General features: G+C 38.7%; 1 protein-coding gene across 1 annotated transcript in view; it reads left to right on the forward strand.

The window, feature by feature from the left end:
- The window catches only part of LOC143034625 (uncharacterized), a 34,076-nt gene extending 16,476 nt beyond the window's left edge, over positions 1-17,600 (forward strand). The window contains exons 2-6 of the mRNA XM_076200962.1: positions 7,697-8,067; positions 8,365-8,889; positions 9,033-9,245; positions 9,367-9,568; positions 13,752-17,600. Of these exons, the coding sequence (XP_076057077.1) occupies positions 8,473-8,889; positions 9,033-9,245; positions 9,367-9,568; positions 13,752-13,939 (1,020 nt within the window). The 5' untranslated portion in view covers positions 7,697-8,067; positions 8,365-8,472 and the 3' untranslated portion in view covers positions 13,940-17,600. The remainder of the gene's footprint in view (positions 1-7,696; positions 8,068-8,364; positions 8,890-9,032; positions 9,246-9,366; positions 9,569-13,751) is intronic.
- The last annotated feature ends 270 nt before the right edge of the window (positions 17,601-17,870 follow it).

The following is a 17,870-nucleotide window of genomic DNA, read 5'->3' on the forward strand; positions in this document are numbered from 1 at the left end:
TCAAAGCGTTCAATACCTTCACCTTTTTCTCTTTTATTTCCGATTTATCAACTAATTCAAAAATGACTAAATTCTGCTCAACTGGTTTCGCAACTCTTTTTATTACTCGTACATCCATATATGTCGGGCACAGACATATTTTCTTATTTCTTTTTTATTTTATCTTTCATTTCTTCATAAAAATCCTTCTGGATTTCTATCTTCTTAAATTCCACTGTGCAAGAATCACACGACCAGTTTAACTTAGGAATATCAAGTAACTTCACACTCTCTAAGCCCATTTATATGCGCTCAGTTTTCGCAAAAAAAAAAAAAAAAAAAAAAAAAAGTACATTCTATCCAGTCTGAAGTTTCCCTTTTACATTTCCACAAATATCACAAATGGCATTTTCTGCCATTTTGGTGTGATTTGACAGGTCAAAGATGTGTTTAAACTCCCTACAGCAGAGTTTCTCAACCTTTTTACCATTGCGTAACCTTTAATACAAATTGCATAGGTTAGATAGGATGTCTATATTACATTATTACAATAACCAAGAACATATCGTGCGTGTTTCATTATATTACGTATATGTAATCAACTAAAAAATCAAAAGTGTATTAGCTTATCTCACTTGTTCTCGCGGAATCCTTAGGGACCTTTTACGGAACCTTAGGGACCTTTTACGGAACCTTAGGGTTCCGGGGAACCCTGGTTGAGAACCGCTGCACTAGAGCGTGGAAATAAAGCACACAGAACAACAAGAAACACGTCCTTCTGCCACGGCGCCCAGAACTGTCTTTTGGTTCATTTCCTGCCCTCTAGCATTAAGGTCTCTCAATACCACTACATTGACATTTCTCCCTCATCCCTCTATGCACTCATTTAAATCCATCCAAAAAGCCTTCATTTCCTCTACACTCTTTTCACTACCAGGCTCATATGCACTTACATCCCCATATGCACCCACATCCCTTCTCAATTTCACCTTCATCCACATTAACCTTAATTGCAAAAAAAAGTAAGTCATGTCTATATACATAAAAAAATATTTCTCTCTAAACCTTCCAACCTCCTACTCCGGAAATGAGTCATCACCGGAAATACTAACTCCCGGGGATACATCTGACTCAGACTCAGAGAATCTTTACGAAATATTACCAGGAGAATCTTTACGAAATAACGCTAAGAGAATCTTTACGAAATATTGCCAAGAGAATCTATATACATAAAAACGGAATTACGGAATTCTGACAAAAGAATCTTTACGAAATATTAATGAGAAAATATTTACGAAATATTGCCAAGAGAATCTTTACCAAATGTTAACAAGAGAATCTTTACGAAATATTACCAAGAGAATCTTTACGAAATATTGCTACGATAATCTTTACGAAATATTGCCAAGAGAATCTATATTCATAAAAAAAATAAAGTTTATCAGTTTTGAAAATTTCCTGGCGTTTTTATGACCACCTTCCGAAATTGTATTGCCTTTATGATTGACTTAACGAAAAAGAGAAGGAGAGAGAGAGAGAAAGAGAGAGAGAGAGAGAGAGAGAGAGAGAGAGAGAGAGAGAGAGAGAGAGAGAGAAAGAGCGAGAGAATTTGACGACAACGTCGGGAGACTTTGACGATTCCTTTTGGAGACTGAAGGCTCCTTTAGGAGATTTTGAAGACTCCTTCGCGAGCGAAGCGAGCTACGCCGTAGGCCAAGCACACCTGGCGAAGCCAGGTCCGGGTGCTTGTAACGTAAAAGAAAGAAAGAAAGAAAAAAAGCACATGTTCCTTTCTATCAGTTATCACGGAGATGGTAGATAATCGGCGACGAAGTAAATTCTAATTGAAATCAAAATTCTAATTGAAGGAATAGTTGACTAAAAAAACACACCGAATAAAGAATGCTCTACAGTGGTGTCTGAATAAAATTCAAACGGAATCTAACAGCATGTAAGCCACAAAACACACAATGCAAAGAAATTTATATATTTATATATATATATATATATATATATATATATATATATATATATATATATATATATATATATATATATAATACAGTTCCACAATACCTTTGTTAATGATGATACAAGCACTTGTATTACTGAAGAACTACAGCCATGTTTATGACAAATGTAGAATGCAGAGATAGAGTCAGGATAGAAACATCGACAAACTGTTGATCATTCAATTGAATTGATTGAGGGGCTAACGTGCACATTCAGTGGGATGTACATTTAACAACTTGCTACTAGCGACATCTGTGGAACAGACGACAATCTAAGCTCGACGAGTTTCTCGTCTTGAAACCACCGTAGAGTGATATTATTGTTTCCTAGAACTTGCGGAAGGTCAGCGTAAACCAGTGTTGTGGTCTGAAAACTCGGAAGACATAGAAGTTGCTGATACACGTTTCGGACGTATTTACTCTTGCCTGTGTTCAAGATTTCGATATAATGGCTACGACACACGCAAACAACTAGATTTTGTAAGAGATACAAGAAAATGTGGAGACTTTTCAACGCAATTGTCCGAGGTAAGACTTTGTTTTGGAAATAGTGGCAACATTGCATTTACGATTAGCACTATTGCACAATCTGTGTTAGTGTGTACTATATTGTTACTGTAGGATGAATATAAAATATATCCCCTTAACGTGGAAAATACATGATGTCATCCCATGAATTAGTGGCTAAACGCTTTGAAAGCACTTTAGCACAAAATAAAATTGTTATAGTCTATTACTAGCTAGGTCAACATGAAAATGGAATTCATGATATTTGAGCTGAAGTAGTTCTCATGGGATGCAAAAAGTCGCTATGAGTATAATGCAATTTGAATTATCCATCTAGCTGTCCTTGTTCTCGAGATATTGCATTTTGAATGGAATTAAATCGGGCCTATTTTCTCCCCGGAAATCGGGCCGAAACGTGCGGTCTGACGAATCGCCGATCGAACGTAAACAATGACGGTTTTTGCTGACAGGCACAATTTTATATAAAAATTTAGCATATGGTTGCATTATTTGACATATTTTCTTTAAGATGTGTGATTTCCATGTAACTTGATCATAGAATTACGTTTTTATCCTCTGCAAAATTACCCACCACAGCTACGAATACCTTCAAATTACATGAAAATCACACATTTTAAAGAAAATAGTTTGAATAATTCAACTATATGCAAGCTATTACACTAATAACACAATAGTAACAAACTTAATAGTGTAGTTTGATCCATACCACCAGTGATCATAGATAGCGGGCAGGACGAATCGTAGCTGTGGTCCGTAATATTACGGAGGATAAAAACGTAACTTCTCTTTGATCAAATTACATGAAAATCACACATTTTAAAGAAAATAGTTCAAATAATTCAACTATAAGTCTATTACGCTAATAACATAATAGTAAGAAACTTAATAGAGTGAAGTTTGATAAGATGGCGGGATGGATGTTGATGTTGTTATCCGATAATCCGACCCGATAGAAAAAAAAACTAATTAATACCTGCGATTTCTCAGCTCTACCGTAACACGCTGCCTTTATTTTGGTATTAGAATAATCCGCGATACTAGTAGTTTTTCTTTATTATGGTCAGTTGCCACAACCGTAAATATGTTAGCTCATCTTTTACGTTGAAACATATGCCAATTTTCGATTTACTGCTGAATGCAGGCCGCCATGTTTATCTTATGTTTTTATTGACCGACATGTAACTGATGATGTGAATGTTTGAAATTTACTACGATCGTAGTAAATACACTCACACAACATTTTTATTAATTAACTTTCCCGCGGTATATAAATTTGGCCGTTTGAATGGCGTGCGCATAAAATGACGCGCTATTGTGCTCGTCATCGACGATGGCGCCTCTGGTGGTGTTTGACCTACCTACTATTACTCTTGTGGCAGTAGCCAGTACTAAATAGATATAATTGGCCATGACCTATTAAATCCTAGGGCTTGGCATTCGTCTTGGGCTGATTGGGGAAATTGTTATTTTTATATTACTTATTTGATTGCCTATTTACGATTGCACAGCAGTGGGAATTTTGTAGGATTAAGGTTATTAATGAATTGTCCTTGAAATGTATGCCTTGGGTTGGGCCTTGGACCTTGCCCTTGGCAGAAGCCATTATTATGATTATAGATAGAAAATCTAAACTTTGACTGCAGAAGATGCAAATAGACAATAATGTAAACTGGCACTTGTCTTTTGGTATTATTTCAGTATCATGCTAACATATTTTTCACTTATTTTTGCAATTTATATATATATATATATATATATATATATATATATATATATATATATATATATATATATATATATATATATATATATATATATATGGTAAATTTTTAGTTGTGCACACCAACGCAATATAGCAATAGAAAATTAATTATCAATTTTGTAAATTATAATAGATCAACATGATGATGATATGGTTTAACATCACACACCCCCCTATCGGGAGGCTAGGACGGTCCCCCTCACAGAGGGCTTTGTAGCTTGGAATTTAATGAACTATGCCCTTGGTTCAACTTCACTGGTGGTAGGATTTGAACCGCCCTCATCTCGACCTTCTCCGCAAGTAACGATGCCCTAAACCGCTCAGCCAGCGAGCTTCCTCTAGATCAACATAATACAAAATTTTCTTGACAGAAATCAATAACAAAAAAGTTGCTAAAACTTATTTTCTAATGAACAAAGTTGCAGCAGTTGAATGTTATGCAATGTTTGTTTTGATAGGTCCCAAGGTCAAAGAAATTAAAAGATGAGAAATTAGTCTATTCTATCCTAACCTGACCTACCCTACCCGACCTAACCTAACCAATGTTTAGTAATTTGGTACCTCAAAATCTAAAGATCATCTGGGTTGTCATCATCATCATGGATGCTGACGGCCTGATTATTATTGTACCTAGGGCAATGAACAGATGATGGCAGAACCCTGTGTTCCCTCATAAATTCCAAGGAAGCCTTATTGTCTTTGTAATAGTGCTTATTCAATATGCTTGAAGATTCCACTGGAGTTATTGCCATCCCTAACATTTTTCTTATGTTGTCCATTTCTAATTTTTAAGGGTCTATGTAAAAGTTATTACACATTTTGCAAGGAATTTTATAAATGCATCCTTTTTCAATTTCAATACTATTGTGGAAGGTTTTGCAGATATGGATTGGAGGAAAGCTGTTAAGGGCAGTCAAGTTTTTACAAGAGTAGTAGAGCCAGTGTTAGAATTAGAAATAGAGCAAGTGGTTTGAAGTAAAGGTAGGACTTCACCAGGATTGTGTCATGTCGCCATGGCTGTTCGATTTATATATGGATAGGGGTGGTGTTGGAGGTAAATGCAAGGGTAATGGGCAGGGGAATAGAGATGGTCAAAGAAAATGGAGAAAAGTGGGAGGTAAGCCAGTTATTTGCTGACAATACCGGTGATACTAAACCGTGCTCAAACGTGCCCAGCCGTGCCCTAACGTGCCCAAACGGCACCAATCAATTGAAACCAAAGATTTATGCTCTCAAACTATTCAAAATAGTATAAAGTATGATTTTGGAGAATTTGAACCAGTTTGATTCAAATTCTGCAGAGATATTTTGATGCAAAGTCTTTGACACTCCCGATGAATTTTCTCTCGGTCGCCATCTTTGTTTTGGCTGCAAGTTCCGTAAGGCGCCGCTAGATGGCTTGTGGCACTGGAGCGTGGCATGAAAACGCAAAAATTCCGTTCATATTTCAAAATTTTCGTCAATTTTCCCATGGGGGTGGGGGGGGGATAGCCGCCCCAGCCCCCCGGCTCCTACGGGCCTGAATAACGACATCCACTACTGACCTTACATTTGAGATTCTGGTGTGTATATAAGAACAAGATAGTTTATTTACAAGATTAAAAAATGCCAAACAAATTTGGCTATTGGGACCTGACTAGCACAATGGAGTAATTGTTTAGACAAGCTCGACTAATTGACGTTAATTGTGCAAAACAAGGAACCAAGCAGCCAAACAAAAGAGGCTTAATGTTTAGCATGAATTTTACACTCTTTGGTAAGCGCGGGTAGCACTTTTTGAAAGAAATGAATCAAACGATACAGAATTTTTCGCAATAATATCATACTACAAGAATGAACTATTACTTTAATCATTATTACGCCAGGATAAAATCTTAAGTTCTCATCACGCACATAACATAGGTAAAGTTTGGGCACGGTTTAGTATCGCCCGACAATACTGCACTTTAGGCAGGATCAGAGGGGGGATTAAGAAAATTACAGTGTTAGGGAAGGTGTGCAAGAGGAAAAAGTTGAAGGTAAATGTGGGTAAAAGTAAGGTGATGAGATGAACAAAGGGAGAGGATGGCAGCCATTTTGAAGTGAGTTTGGAAGAGAGAGGCTGGGGGAAGTAGCTTTAGATACTTCGGGTTGCATGTGGCGGGAAAGGGAGGAGTGGAGGTGGAGGTAGAACGTAGATTGAGAGAAGCAAGTAAATGCCTTGGGGATTAAAAAGTGTAATGAGAAATAGACATTTGGGGATGGATGCAAAAAGGAGATTGTATGAAGGGGTGGTTATGCCAAGAACACTATAAGGGGCAGACATGGAACATAAGAAAGGAAGAGATTAAATTTGTTTGAGTTGAAATATCTGAGAAGTCTGGTAGGGGTTACAAGGTTGAATAGATTGAGAAATGAGGAAGTGAAGAGTAAAGCGGGGATGGAAAAGGAGATGGCAGATAGGGTTGATGAAAGAGTATTGGGATGGTTTGGAGACATAGAAAGAATGAATTAAGAAAGATTAGTAAAAGAGGTGTGGAAGAGGTGAACATGAGGGGGCAATCGAGGATGAGATGGATGTATGGGATAAAAGGGACTTTGAGCAAGAAGAGGATGTCTGTTGAGGAAGGAAGGGAGAAGGCAGAAGATAGGGGTGAATGGAGAATGATTGTGTATGGATGATATTGTGATGGAAATGGGGGGGTTATGGAATGGTTCTGTATAAATTATATTTTGATGCAGCCTGAAGGGATTTCTTCCTGTCTTAAATGTTTCTGTATGAGGGGATGGGGAGGGGAGGTCACTGATTAAATGAAGCAGCCTTGCTGTGGATGTGCTGTGTCCTACTGCATTGCTTCTGACCCAGGGTGATGGGGGAGATGCAGGAATGACTCATCACCCAGGAGGAGCCAAGATGAAAGGGAGGGAGGGGTAGGCAATGAATGGAAGTGTAAGGGAGGTAGCCAAATTTTTGTTGTTATTAACCACTTTGGTACACTGACACCAATGTAGATGTCATGAGGTATGGATGGGTACATGAGGATGCTGGCATTGGCATCTTGACTATGTATACATTTTTTATAGTTGTAGTGTCTTGGCTGTATATATATCTTTTATAGTTGTACATGAGTTACTCCTGGATTCTGTAAACTGGTTTGATCACGTTTTGTGTTTATTATTATGCAGAGTAAAAGAGAATAAGTAGTACAGCAGTAACTTTATATTTTATAATTCAAATAGTGGGATGCAAATTACATATGGCATCTAATGCTGAGCGTGAGAATTTGAGTTGTACTGAAATGGTTAAAGTATTTAGGTGAAAAGTATTGTAATCTTTTCATCCATTCAATGCTGTTTCGAGTTAAAGATCCCCCCCCTCTTAAGATATGAATCAATTGTATGATTAAGATGGTAAACTTTTTTTTTTTCTTTGCAGGAGCTAGAGGTGCAAGATGTCTACAGTATTGCAAAGAAGATGATATCAATTCATGTCAGGCAAAAGTACAACTTCAGTTACCCAACATTGATGACAAAGCCCTTTATAGTAACTGCCCACCATTCAGAGAACAGTTGCACCAATCAGAATGGACTCCAGGAACAGCTTGGTTTCAATATAACCTGGTCTGGGGAAACAGGAGAAGCATAGAGTTAACTACAAACAAGGCAAGAACTCTGGGTAGCAGTTTAAATGCTTATTTGCATTGCACTCAGAGCAGCAGTAGTAGACAGTGTGGACACCAGTCATGCAAGAGACAGGAGCAGATACAATTTCTTTTGAAACATTCCATTCTTCAGGCTCTTGGATGGGTAATTTTTTGTTTTCATCTGTATCCTATCATAGTGGTATGTAAGAAGCCAAAGTACTGAAGAAAATTGTATTTGAAATTGAGTCAAAAGTAGCCTTAAGAAATATTTCTTCCATGGCCTTTTATTATTCAGGCTTCTTTTGTTTTTGTCTGGTTCATTATGTTGCCATCATATCACCTTATGATTACAGATTTACTTTTGATGTGTCAACTTAATTTAGATAGGTTTTACTATTAATAGTGTGTTTTATGCACTGATATTTTCTTATGTTCTTACATCTTTTCTCCTCTCATGCAGGGATCTGCTATTGCACTCACTTGGTCCTTGTTCCAGCCCCTGAATTACAGAGAAAGCCCCAAAGGCTGTTTAGGGACAAATTGGGAATACCAGGAAGATGTAGATAGAATGAGGAATCTTCCAAAAGGAGTAGATAATTCTCTCTCTCTCCAAAATGCTGTATATTCACATATCAGTATAGAAAAGGATACATCACTCTTTAGTCTTTTGTATGACATTGTATTAAACCAGCCAATTCAGTGCAATGCTAGTAAATTGGCCAAAGAAAGAACTTCACCTGATGAGTTGCAAGAAGAACATTTGGAAGCTGTAAAGGAGCTCTTTGAAGAAAGCAGAAGTAATGACTCGGGATGTCCATCTGAAGACAAGATGTTGGTTACAGAAGTTATAGCAGAGAAGGTATCGGAGAAGGAAGAAGTCATTATAGAGGAATGTAGTGAAAATGAAGAGAGGAAAAGTGAATATGAAAGGCTTGAATTAGAAACAAATGCAGCAATTGAAGAATTTAAAGACAGTTTACAAGAGGTAATACCAGGAGTTTGTATATGTCTGAAATTATTTAGACATGTTGCTTTTGTATTTCATTATTTTTATGAGATTAATTTTTTAGAATAGAAATGCATGCAAATTTGTCATAAATTTGTCTGATTATGTGTTATGTTTCATAGCTTTTAGACTCTGGAAACCTAGATGTGTCAGCCCTTCAAAACCAGGTCATGGGTGTTGTGGAAAGTGACATAGGAAGGAACATTGTTGAGGAGGAACCTGAGGTTGCCTTCCACTACTTTAAGAATGGAGCCCTGCTAGGTGACCCATCATCCACCTTCAACCTTGGGCTGTGTTACCACCTGGGCAAAGGAACCAAGCAAAACTTGGCCAAGGTGAAATATATAATACATTTAGATCTAAAGTACATATGTTATTATGGTAACTTGTTACATGTTGATGTGACAGAAGCATGCCAGTCTGTAAGACATACTTAATGTTTACTGTTCCTTCCAGGCACGTGAACTGTATGAAGCAGCGGCTAGAGTTAACCATGGCTGGGCAACCTACAACTTGGCTGTATTGATGGGCAAAGGAGAAGGGGGATCTCAGGATCAAGTCTATGCCCGTGCTCTACTACAGAAAGCAGCTCATCTTGGAGTTGGAGAAGCCAAAGATGCACTCAGAAAGTTGAAGGAGGAGGAGGAGGAAACATTAAGTAAGTGGCATGTGGATTGCAAGGATATAATGTAGTGTGAGGGTCAATACATACATACATATACCAAGGCTTTATCCCCCTTACAAGGGAGGTAGCCAAAAAGGAAAAGGCATAAAATCATTCCCACCCATTCCATTCCTGAATACACTCCACACCCCTCCACCCTCCCTTTTATCTTAGCACCTCCTGGATGACGGGTCATCCCTGCTCCTTGTCCACTGCCCTGGGTCAGAAGCAGTGTCGCAAGACACAGCACATCCACAGCAAGGCCGCCTCATTAAATCGGTGACCCCCCCCCCTCTCCGTCCCCCATTGCATAAAGGAGAAGACGAGGAGAAATCATATTTATTCAGTCCTTTACCTCCATTCTCGTGCAGATCTATTGCCCAGAGGTAGGTGACTGCCGTCCCTCTGTTGGCTTATAGTTCACTTGGGATAAGAAATTTTGTATTGCTGTCGGGTCAGTGTTAGTAAAATAGAATTGCTTTCGAGTTTGTATAGTGTGGTACAGATGAGAGTAAAAGGGAAGAGATAGGCAGTATGTTTGTGAAAAGAAAGATGAATGTGTTGGCACTGAGTGAAACTTAAGTTGAAAGGGAGGGGTGTGTTTGAGTTTGTGAGTGTAGTTGGGTGTCAGGAGTGAAGAGAGGATGAGGGAGAGAAGGGGTGGCTATACAGTACTAGTAAGTGAAGAGATAGGTAAATGTGTGGTGGAGAGAAAGGAGGTTTCTTCAAGGTTAATGTGGATGAAGGTGAAACTGGGAAGGGAGATGTGAGTTTTTGCAAGTGTATATGGGCCTGGTAGTGAGAAGAGTGTAGAGGAAAGAGGCTTTTTTGATAGATTTAAATGAGTGCATGTGTGAGCAAAATTTGACGCAGCCCGAAGGGATTTCTCCCCGTCCTCTCATTTTATGCAATGGGGGGACGGAGAGGGGGGGTCGCCGATTTAATGAAGCGGCCTTGCTGTGGATGTGCTGTGTCTTGCGACACTGCTTCTGACCCAGGGCAGTGGACAAGGTGCAGGGATGGCCCGTCATTCAGGAGGTGCTAAGATAAGAGGGAGGGTGGAGGGGTGTGGAGTGTATTCAGGGATGGAATGGGTGGGAATGATTTTATGCCTTTTTCTTTTTGGCTACCCCCCTTGTAAGGGGGAAAAAGCCTTGGTTGTATGTATGTATGTATAGATGGTTTAGGGAGAAATGCCAATGTAGTGGTGTTGGGAGATCTTAATGCTAGGGTAGGAAATGAACCAATGGATAAAGTGGTTGGGAAGCATGGAATTCCAGGAAAAAGTCGTAGTAGAGAGTTGATGGTTGAGATGTGTCTAGAGAGTTGATGATAGCAAATACAGTGTTTTGGAAGAAAACCAAGCATAAGTACACATGGGAGAGTGTGGTGGATGGAAGAGTGGTAGATAGAGCTTTAATGGACTATATAGTTTTAACTCAGAGACGAGTAGGAAGAGTTTTGGATGTACATGTTCTAAAGGGAGAGAGTGGGGGAATATCAGATCATTTTTTGGTGGAAGGTAAATTGAGAGTGGAGGATAGAGAGGATTGGGAGGGAGTGATGGATAGAGTAGAACTAGGAGTGGAGGAGGAATGGGGATAGTTCAAGGAGGGAGTCACAAGGTGTGGAATGTTGGTGTGTGGAACAAGGATGATGGGAGGAAAAAGAAGGAAGGCTAGTGAGTGGTGGGATGATGAAGCAAAGAAGGTTGTAGAAGAGAAGAAGCAAGCTTTCACAGATTGGTTATGAACTAGGAGTGGAGGAGGAATGGGGATGGTTTAAGGAGGGAGTCACAAGGTGTGGAACATTGGTGTGTGGAACAAGGAGGATGGGAGGAAGTAGAAGGAAGGGTAGTGAGTGGTGTGATGATGAAGCAGAGAAGGTTGTAGAAGAGAAGTGAGGATTCACAGATTGGTTACAAAATAGGATGAGAGAACCATATGAGAGATACAAAGAAAAGAGAAATAAAGCATAAGATAAAGGAGTCGTAAAGGAGGAGAGCAGATGTGAAGTGGGGTAAGAGTATGATAGAAAATATTGAAAGTAATAAAAATATGTTTTGGAAGGAAATTAAGAGAGGAAGAGGAGTTAAATCAAGTAGAGAAGAAAAGGTAAAAGATGCAGATGGAGAGATGATAATGGAAGATGGGCAGAGTATTTTAGGGAGTTGCTAAATGTGAAGGAGGGGAAGGGAAATGTAGTTGCATTGGGAAGTGCTAAGAAAATGATGGTGATGAATGAAGAAAATGGAGGAGAAATAAGGAAAGATGAGGTGAAAGCAGTTATCAAAATGATGAGAGCAGGTAAGGCACCTAGATTGGATGGGTGTCATGTGGAGTGCCTAAAAAAGGGAGGTAGAGTGATAGTGGAGGACTGGCTAGTGAAGTTGTTTAATATTTGTCTAAAAGAGGGTAGAGTGGCAGAGGACTGGAGGAGTGCCTGTATAGTTCCACTTTACAAGGAAAAAGGAGACAAGTGTGAGTGTAGCAGTTTCAGAGGAATCAGTTTGTTAAGGGAAGGCTTATAGGAAGGTTTTGAGAGGATTAGGAGAGGAACAGGGAGTAATTGGTGAGAAACAGTGTGTGTATAGGACAGGTAGGGGTTGTGTGAATTAGATTTTTGTGGTAAGACAGATATGTGAAAAAGCTTTAGGAAAAAGTAAGGATGTTTTCTGAACCTTTATGGATTTGGAAAAGGCTTATGACAGGGTAGACAGGAAGGCACTGTGGGAAGTTTTGCAGATATATGGGATATGAGGAAGGCTGTTAAGAGTAGTCAAGAGTTTTTACGAGAGTACTAGAGCTTGTGTTAGAATAAAAAATTGAGAGAGTGAGTGGTTTGAGGTAAAAGTGGGACTTCACCAGGGATGTGTTATGTCACCTTGGCTGTTCACTGTATACATGGATGGGGTGGTGCAAGAGGTAAACACAAGGGTAATGGGCCAGGGATTGGAGATGGTTAAAGAAGATTAAGGAAGTTAGTGACAAAGTTTGGGAAGGTGTACAAAAGAAAGAAGTTGAAGGTAAATGTAAGGTGATGTACCATGGGAGAATGTGGCAGCAAATTGGAGGTGAGTATTAAGGGAAAGAAGCTGGAGGAAGTGGATAGATTTAGATACTTGGGTGCAAATGTGGCAGGAAAGGGAGGAGTGGAGGTGGAGGTGGAGTGTAGATTGAGAGAATCAAGTAAATGCCTTGGGGGATTAAAAAGTGTAATGAGAAATAGACATTTGGGAATGGGTGCTAAGAGGAGATTGTATGGAGTGATTGTGTCGACACCATTGTATGGAGCGGAAACATGGAGCATAAGAGAGGAAGAGAAGAGGAGTTTGAATGTGTTTGAGATGAAATGCCAGAGAAGTATGGTAGGGGTTACTAGATTGGATAAAGTGAGAAACGAGGAGGTGAGAAGGAGAGCAGGGTTGGAAAGGGAGTTGGGAGATAGGTTTGATGAAAGAGTATTGGGACTGTTTAGACACATGGAAAGAATGAGTGAAGAAAGATTAGTAAAAGTGGGTTGGAAGGAAGGAACATGAGGGGGTGACCAAGGATGCGATGGATGGATGGGGGTAAAAGGGACATTGGGAAAGAGGGGAATAGCTGTTAAGGAAGGATGGGAGATGACAGAAGATAGGGGTGAGTAATGGTTGTGTATGGATGATGCTGTGATGCATGGAAGGGAGTGGGTGGTGAGTGTGGGATGGGGGACAGTGGTGATGACTGATTAAATGAAGTGGCCTTGCTGTGGATGTGCTGTGTCTTGCTACATTGCTTCTGACCCAGGGCAGTGGGTTAGATGCAGGGATGACCTGTCATCCAGGAGGAGCCAAGATAAGAAGGAGGGAGGATGGTGAATGGGAGTGGAGTATGTGGGGATGGAATGGGTGGGAGTGGATTTTATGCCTTTGTTTTTTGGCTACCTCCCTTGTAAGGGGGAAATAGCCATTGGTATATGTATGTATATATTTATTTTCTCTTCAACATTTAATTTATAACCTGCATAGGAAATTGCCTAAGCGTGAGAGGCTAATTGGAGCTTGAGGTGGGAGGAGACCCTTTGTAAGGTGTTGTAATAGTGGTGGTCTTGATTATGTATGAAACTGTACACCTTGATTTATTCATCCTTATTTACCTTTGCCATATGAGTTGTTGAAAAATAATTTATGCTTTTCCAGGTGTGATTCATCAAACTCAGTCTGCTCCAGTATTCCAAGGACATTCTGAAGAACACAGGCATTCTTCGTATTCAATGAGTGACCTCCTTTTCTTGTCAAGTGAAGAAACAGATGAGCAATTTGCCCATGGGTCAGAGCTGATTCAAAAGGATGAATCAACCGATATAAAATTTTACTTACCATCTTGAGTAATGGTAGTGTTTAACTTGTATACTAGAAGGTTCTGTTAAAGTGAACTTGATTTTCATTATGTTTGAGCAGAAAGTTTAAATGCTAGTAATATTAGTGAAAAGCAGGTTGTTATAAATGTAGCTTTGTTCTACTTCTGGGATTATTTTATATTTCATGCCTGTTGAGCAGGGAAGGGAGAAGGCAAGAAATGGATTCAAGTGGAGAATTATTGTGTATAGATTATAAATTGATTCATCCCAGAGGAATTTCTCATCTTCTCTTCTTTCACATGAGGTGACAAGGAAGGAGGGTTGCAATGTAAATGAAGCTGTGAGTCTGCTCTGGATGTGCTATCTTGCTGCATTGCTTCTGACGTAGGCAGTGGGTGGGAGATGGGAATGATCTTTCATCCATGAGGAACTGAGGTAAAAGGGAAACAAATAGGAATGGAATGGGTGGAGGTGGGCACATGATTTGGGTAATTACCTCCCTTATAAAGGGGAAGAAGCCTTTGGTATATAGATAGAATTTCATACTTCCATATCATGTGATGTGTATGAATTGCCATGACTCAAGGTCGTATTAAAAAATTTAGAATTGCAATTCTAGTCAAAAACTAAAATAATGTAGGTGAACATGTTTTAGTCCAAAACTTTGGATTTTTTTGTTATTGTACCCCAGGAGAAGCCACACCAGTGGGAACAGTTTAGAAAATATATTTCAAATGCCTTGGATAGACTACTGGTACTGCTGGCAGTACATCTGAAACATATGTTCAACAGTTTGTTTCCATGTTTCCACATTTTCCATGTTCCATTTGTTTCATTTGTCGGCATTGCTGAGAGCCTGTATCCAGCTTATACTAAACCTTGACAATTTGTTTCTTTGTTGAATATTTAATTCTAATGGCTCATTGAATTATTTTAAACTTCTACCCCGGCTGAGTTGAAGCATGGGTCAATTTAAAAATATTTTTCATTGTGAATGCCTTGCTTCCCGCAAAGCTTCAAATTTAAAACCATAGGAATGGAATATGGTTACAATTGTCCAATAAGATTTTCTAAATTGTTCCTTGTGGAGTGACAACCTGCTTGCATCTTTATTTTGTAGGATGGATAGCCTTAAAATTGAGTATTGGGTGGCTAGTCTAAATAAAATTCAATATATAAAGAAAAGGGAGCAAAAATGGATTAATGTTTCCACTTATTGGTCAGTATTGCATTACTGACACTTGGCAATTTACCGGTTTTCAAGGTTGATGCATACATAACTGAAGTATACGCTTAAATATTGTACTTCACTCATTGGCTGTCTTACCGTTTTACAACCACTGCTGATATTTCAGAAACTGGAATTAGAAATGGTGAAAAGTCTGTTCTTTGTCCACTGTTTTGAATTTAGTCTTTGAATTTCAGTTGTGGAATTGAAACTACATATAATCATTAATCATGCTTCATTGTGTTACAAAAATGTTTGCTTTGTATGTGTTCATATCATCAGTGAGTGTTCTGGTTTCATATTGGTTCATCTGATGAACAAATCATGACAAAGTATTTTGTAATATACATTAATTATTTTGAATAGGTACTGTTTCATAAATTTAAGTAGTAACACTAAAAGGCTTGTGAGAGTTCCTCAGTAATGTTTAAAGACAAAAAAAATAATGAAGTTGGATACAGGTTTATTGGAATACTTTATATATGTTTAAGAGAAAGAAATGTGTGCATCTTTAAGACAAAGCATTTTTAGAGTATGGCCACTTAACTTGCTGTACTGGTTCAGAACTATTCAAAGGAGAATCACTGCTATGTAAGTGTACTGACCTGTACCAGTTTTTAAGCTTGTTGTCATGTTATAAAGTCCTCTGCTGTTATAGAATTTTGTTCAAGTTTTGTGTATTGTGATCACATTTGGGTAGATAGCATCTAATTTAAATCATGGACATGTACACAATATTTGAATATTTTATTATAGCAAAAAAAAAAGTTGCTTTATTTGTTGTTGGGTAAAATGGCACATGAGAAGTTAGACTTGAAGGTTAGTCAAGATTGACCAAAACCAGTAGATCAGAACAATCTTCATAGATTTTATTTGAATGCTATACATACATACCCACATATACCAATCTTCAGCTATAAAAAGGCACTAAAGAAGTTAGTCTTAAGCCGTGGTACCCCATTCAGCTAAGTAAAACAGATTAGCACTTAAATAGAAATTTAAATGCTAATCTGTTTTATTTAGCTAAATGGGGAACCACAGGCTTCAAGACTAACATCTTTAGTGCCTTTTTAAAGCTGAAGGTTGTTACTTCCGAGATTTGTATGAACTAAAGTTAAAATTTTTTGTTTAAGTTAAGACTGATACAGAATGTTATTGTTTGAGGACTTCATGTTCAAGGGCATTTTAGTTAAGACAGTTTAGTAAATATTGCATTTTGTGTGTAACATTTAAATTGTACATTCTGTCAAACACTAGCAGCTTTGCAGGAGAAACTTAATTTTTTTGTCAAACCCAAGCAATTATTTTACAAGATAGGGCTGAGTCCGTGACTGAAGGAGGTCTTATAGTGGCATAGTGGGAACACAGTGAAAAGATAACTGCCCTGTGTTTCAGGAGTGGAAGGGATGATGATATGGTTTAACGTCACCCCCCACCCCCCACCCCCATTGGGAGGCTAGGATGGTGCCCCTTACAGAGGGCTTGTAAATATGATAATAAGTGGAAGGGGTAATGAAGAAAATTTTGATCTGTTTGCTACCAAAGGTTAACTTAACGCTCAATAAAATAGCCTTGTAGCAGTAGGACTAAAGGATGAAACGCACGAGAGGCTGTTTAGCCGCTCAACCGCTGCGTCTGTTTAGCCGTTTTTATAGGACACACTACTTTTAATGGAATTGTGCGCATTAGCGGTTAAGTAACTAATGCGCGCAATTACATTAAAAGTAGTGTGTTCTATAAAAACGGCTAAACAGCCGCAGCGGTTGAGCGGCTAAACAGCCTCTCGTGCGTCCGTAGCCTAAAAGGATCAACTACACCCACTGACCATCTTGGCCTTGAAAGAGGGGGCTTTGATGCCTTTTCACATGGAGTTCACTCCCCCCCTCCCCCTCAACTGAACAAAAATGTTTGGTGTGGAGCATAACATATGTAAGGTTTGATCATATGTTAGAATTTGTACATACAGGTATGGGAAGACAAGAAAAGGGAAGTATGTATAGGACTATGGAAGTGGCTTTATTAGGTGAATACCACTACTTGACTGGTTTCGACTTCTTTTTGTACTACTGTCTGAAAAGTCTCGAGAAGACCTGTTGAAACTGGTTGAGTAGTGTTGTTCATGAAAGGCACCTCAAGAGCCCTTTGTTTCCTCTTCCTCTTTTCCTACTTGCTCATATATTAAAAAAATGCAGCAATTGCAGTTGCAGATGCTTATTACTGGTGCTTGTCAATGGAACATACACATAGCTGTGGTAAGTACATGCATACATATACCAAATATGTATGTGCATACTTTTGGAGAAAAAAAAAGTACCTAATTTGTGGACTTGTTCAAGTAGAAAAACCTCCAACTCCTTGCTTTGACAGTTCACTTATAATTACTTGTTTTACAATGTGGTCGTGAGGTGATCATTTTGATGTTCCTTGTACATAGACATTTGTCATAAAAAGTATATTTTTTTCCTGTGTCTTTTTCACCTGAAAGATTTGCACGTTTTTACAGAGAAACTTATCACAAACATAACTTAACAAGTATTGGAAGGATCAAGAAAGTGCCACTAGAAAAAACAAATACGGTGGCAGTAAACAGAATTAATCTCATATAATGAGACAAGTTTAGAGTGAGAAATATGGTTGGGATTATAAGGTTGGATAGAGCGATAAATTGGGATATGAGGAGAGTAGGGGTAGAATGGGATCTGGCAGATAAGAGCTGATCAAAGGTTACTG

Source organism: Oratosquilla oratoria, chromosome 17, assembly GCF_046742065.1.
Source record: "Oratosquilla oratoria isolate Oo_2021 chromosome 17, ASM4674206v1, whole genome shotgun sequence".
Classification (NCBI taxonomy): domain Eukaryota; kingdom Metazoa; phylum Arthropoda; class Malacostraca; order Stomatopoda; family Squillidae; genus Oratosquilla; species Oratosquilla oratoria.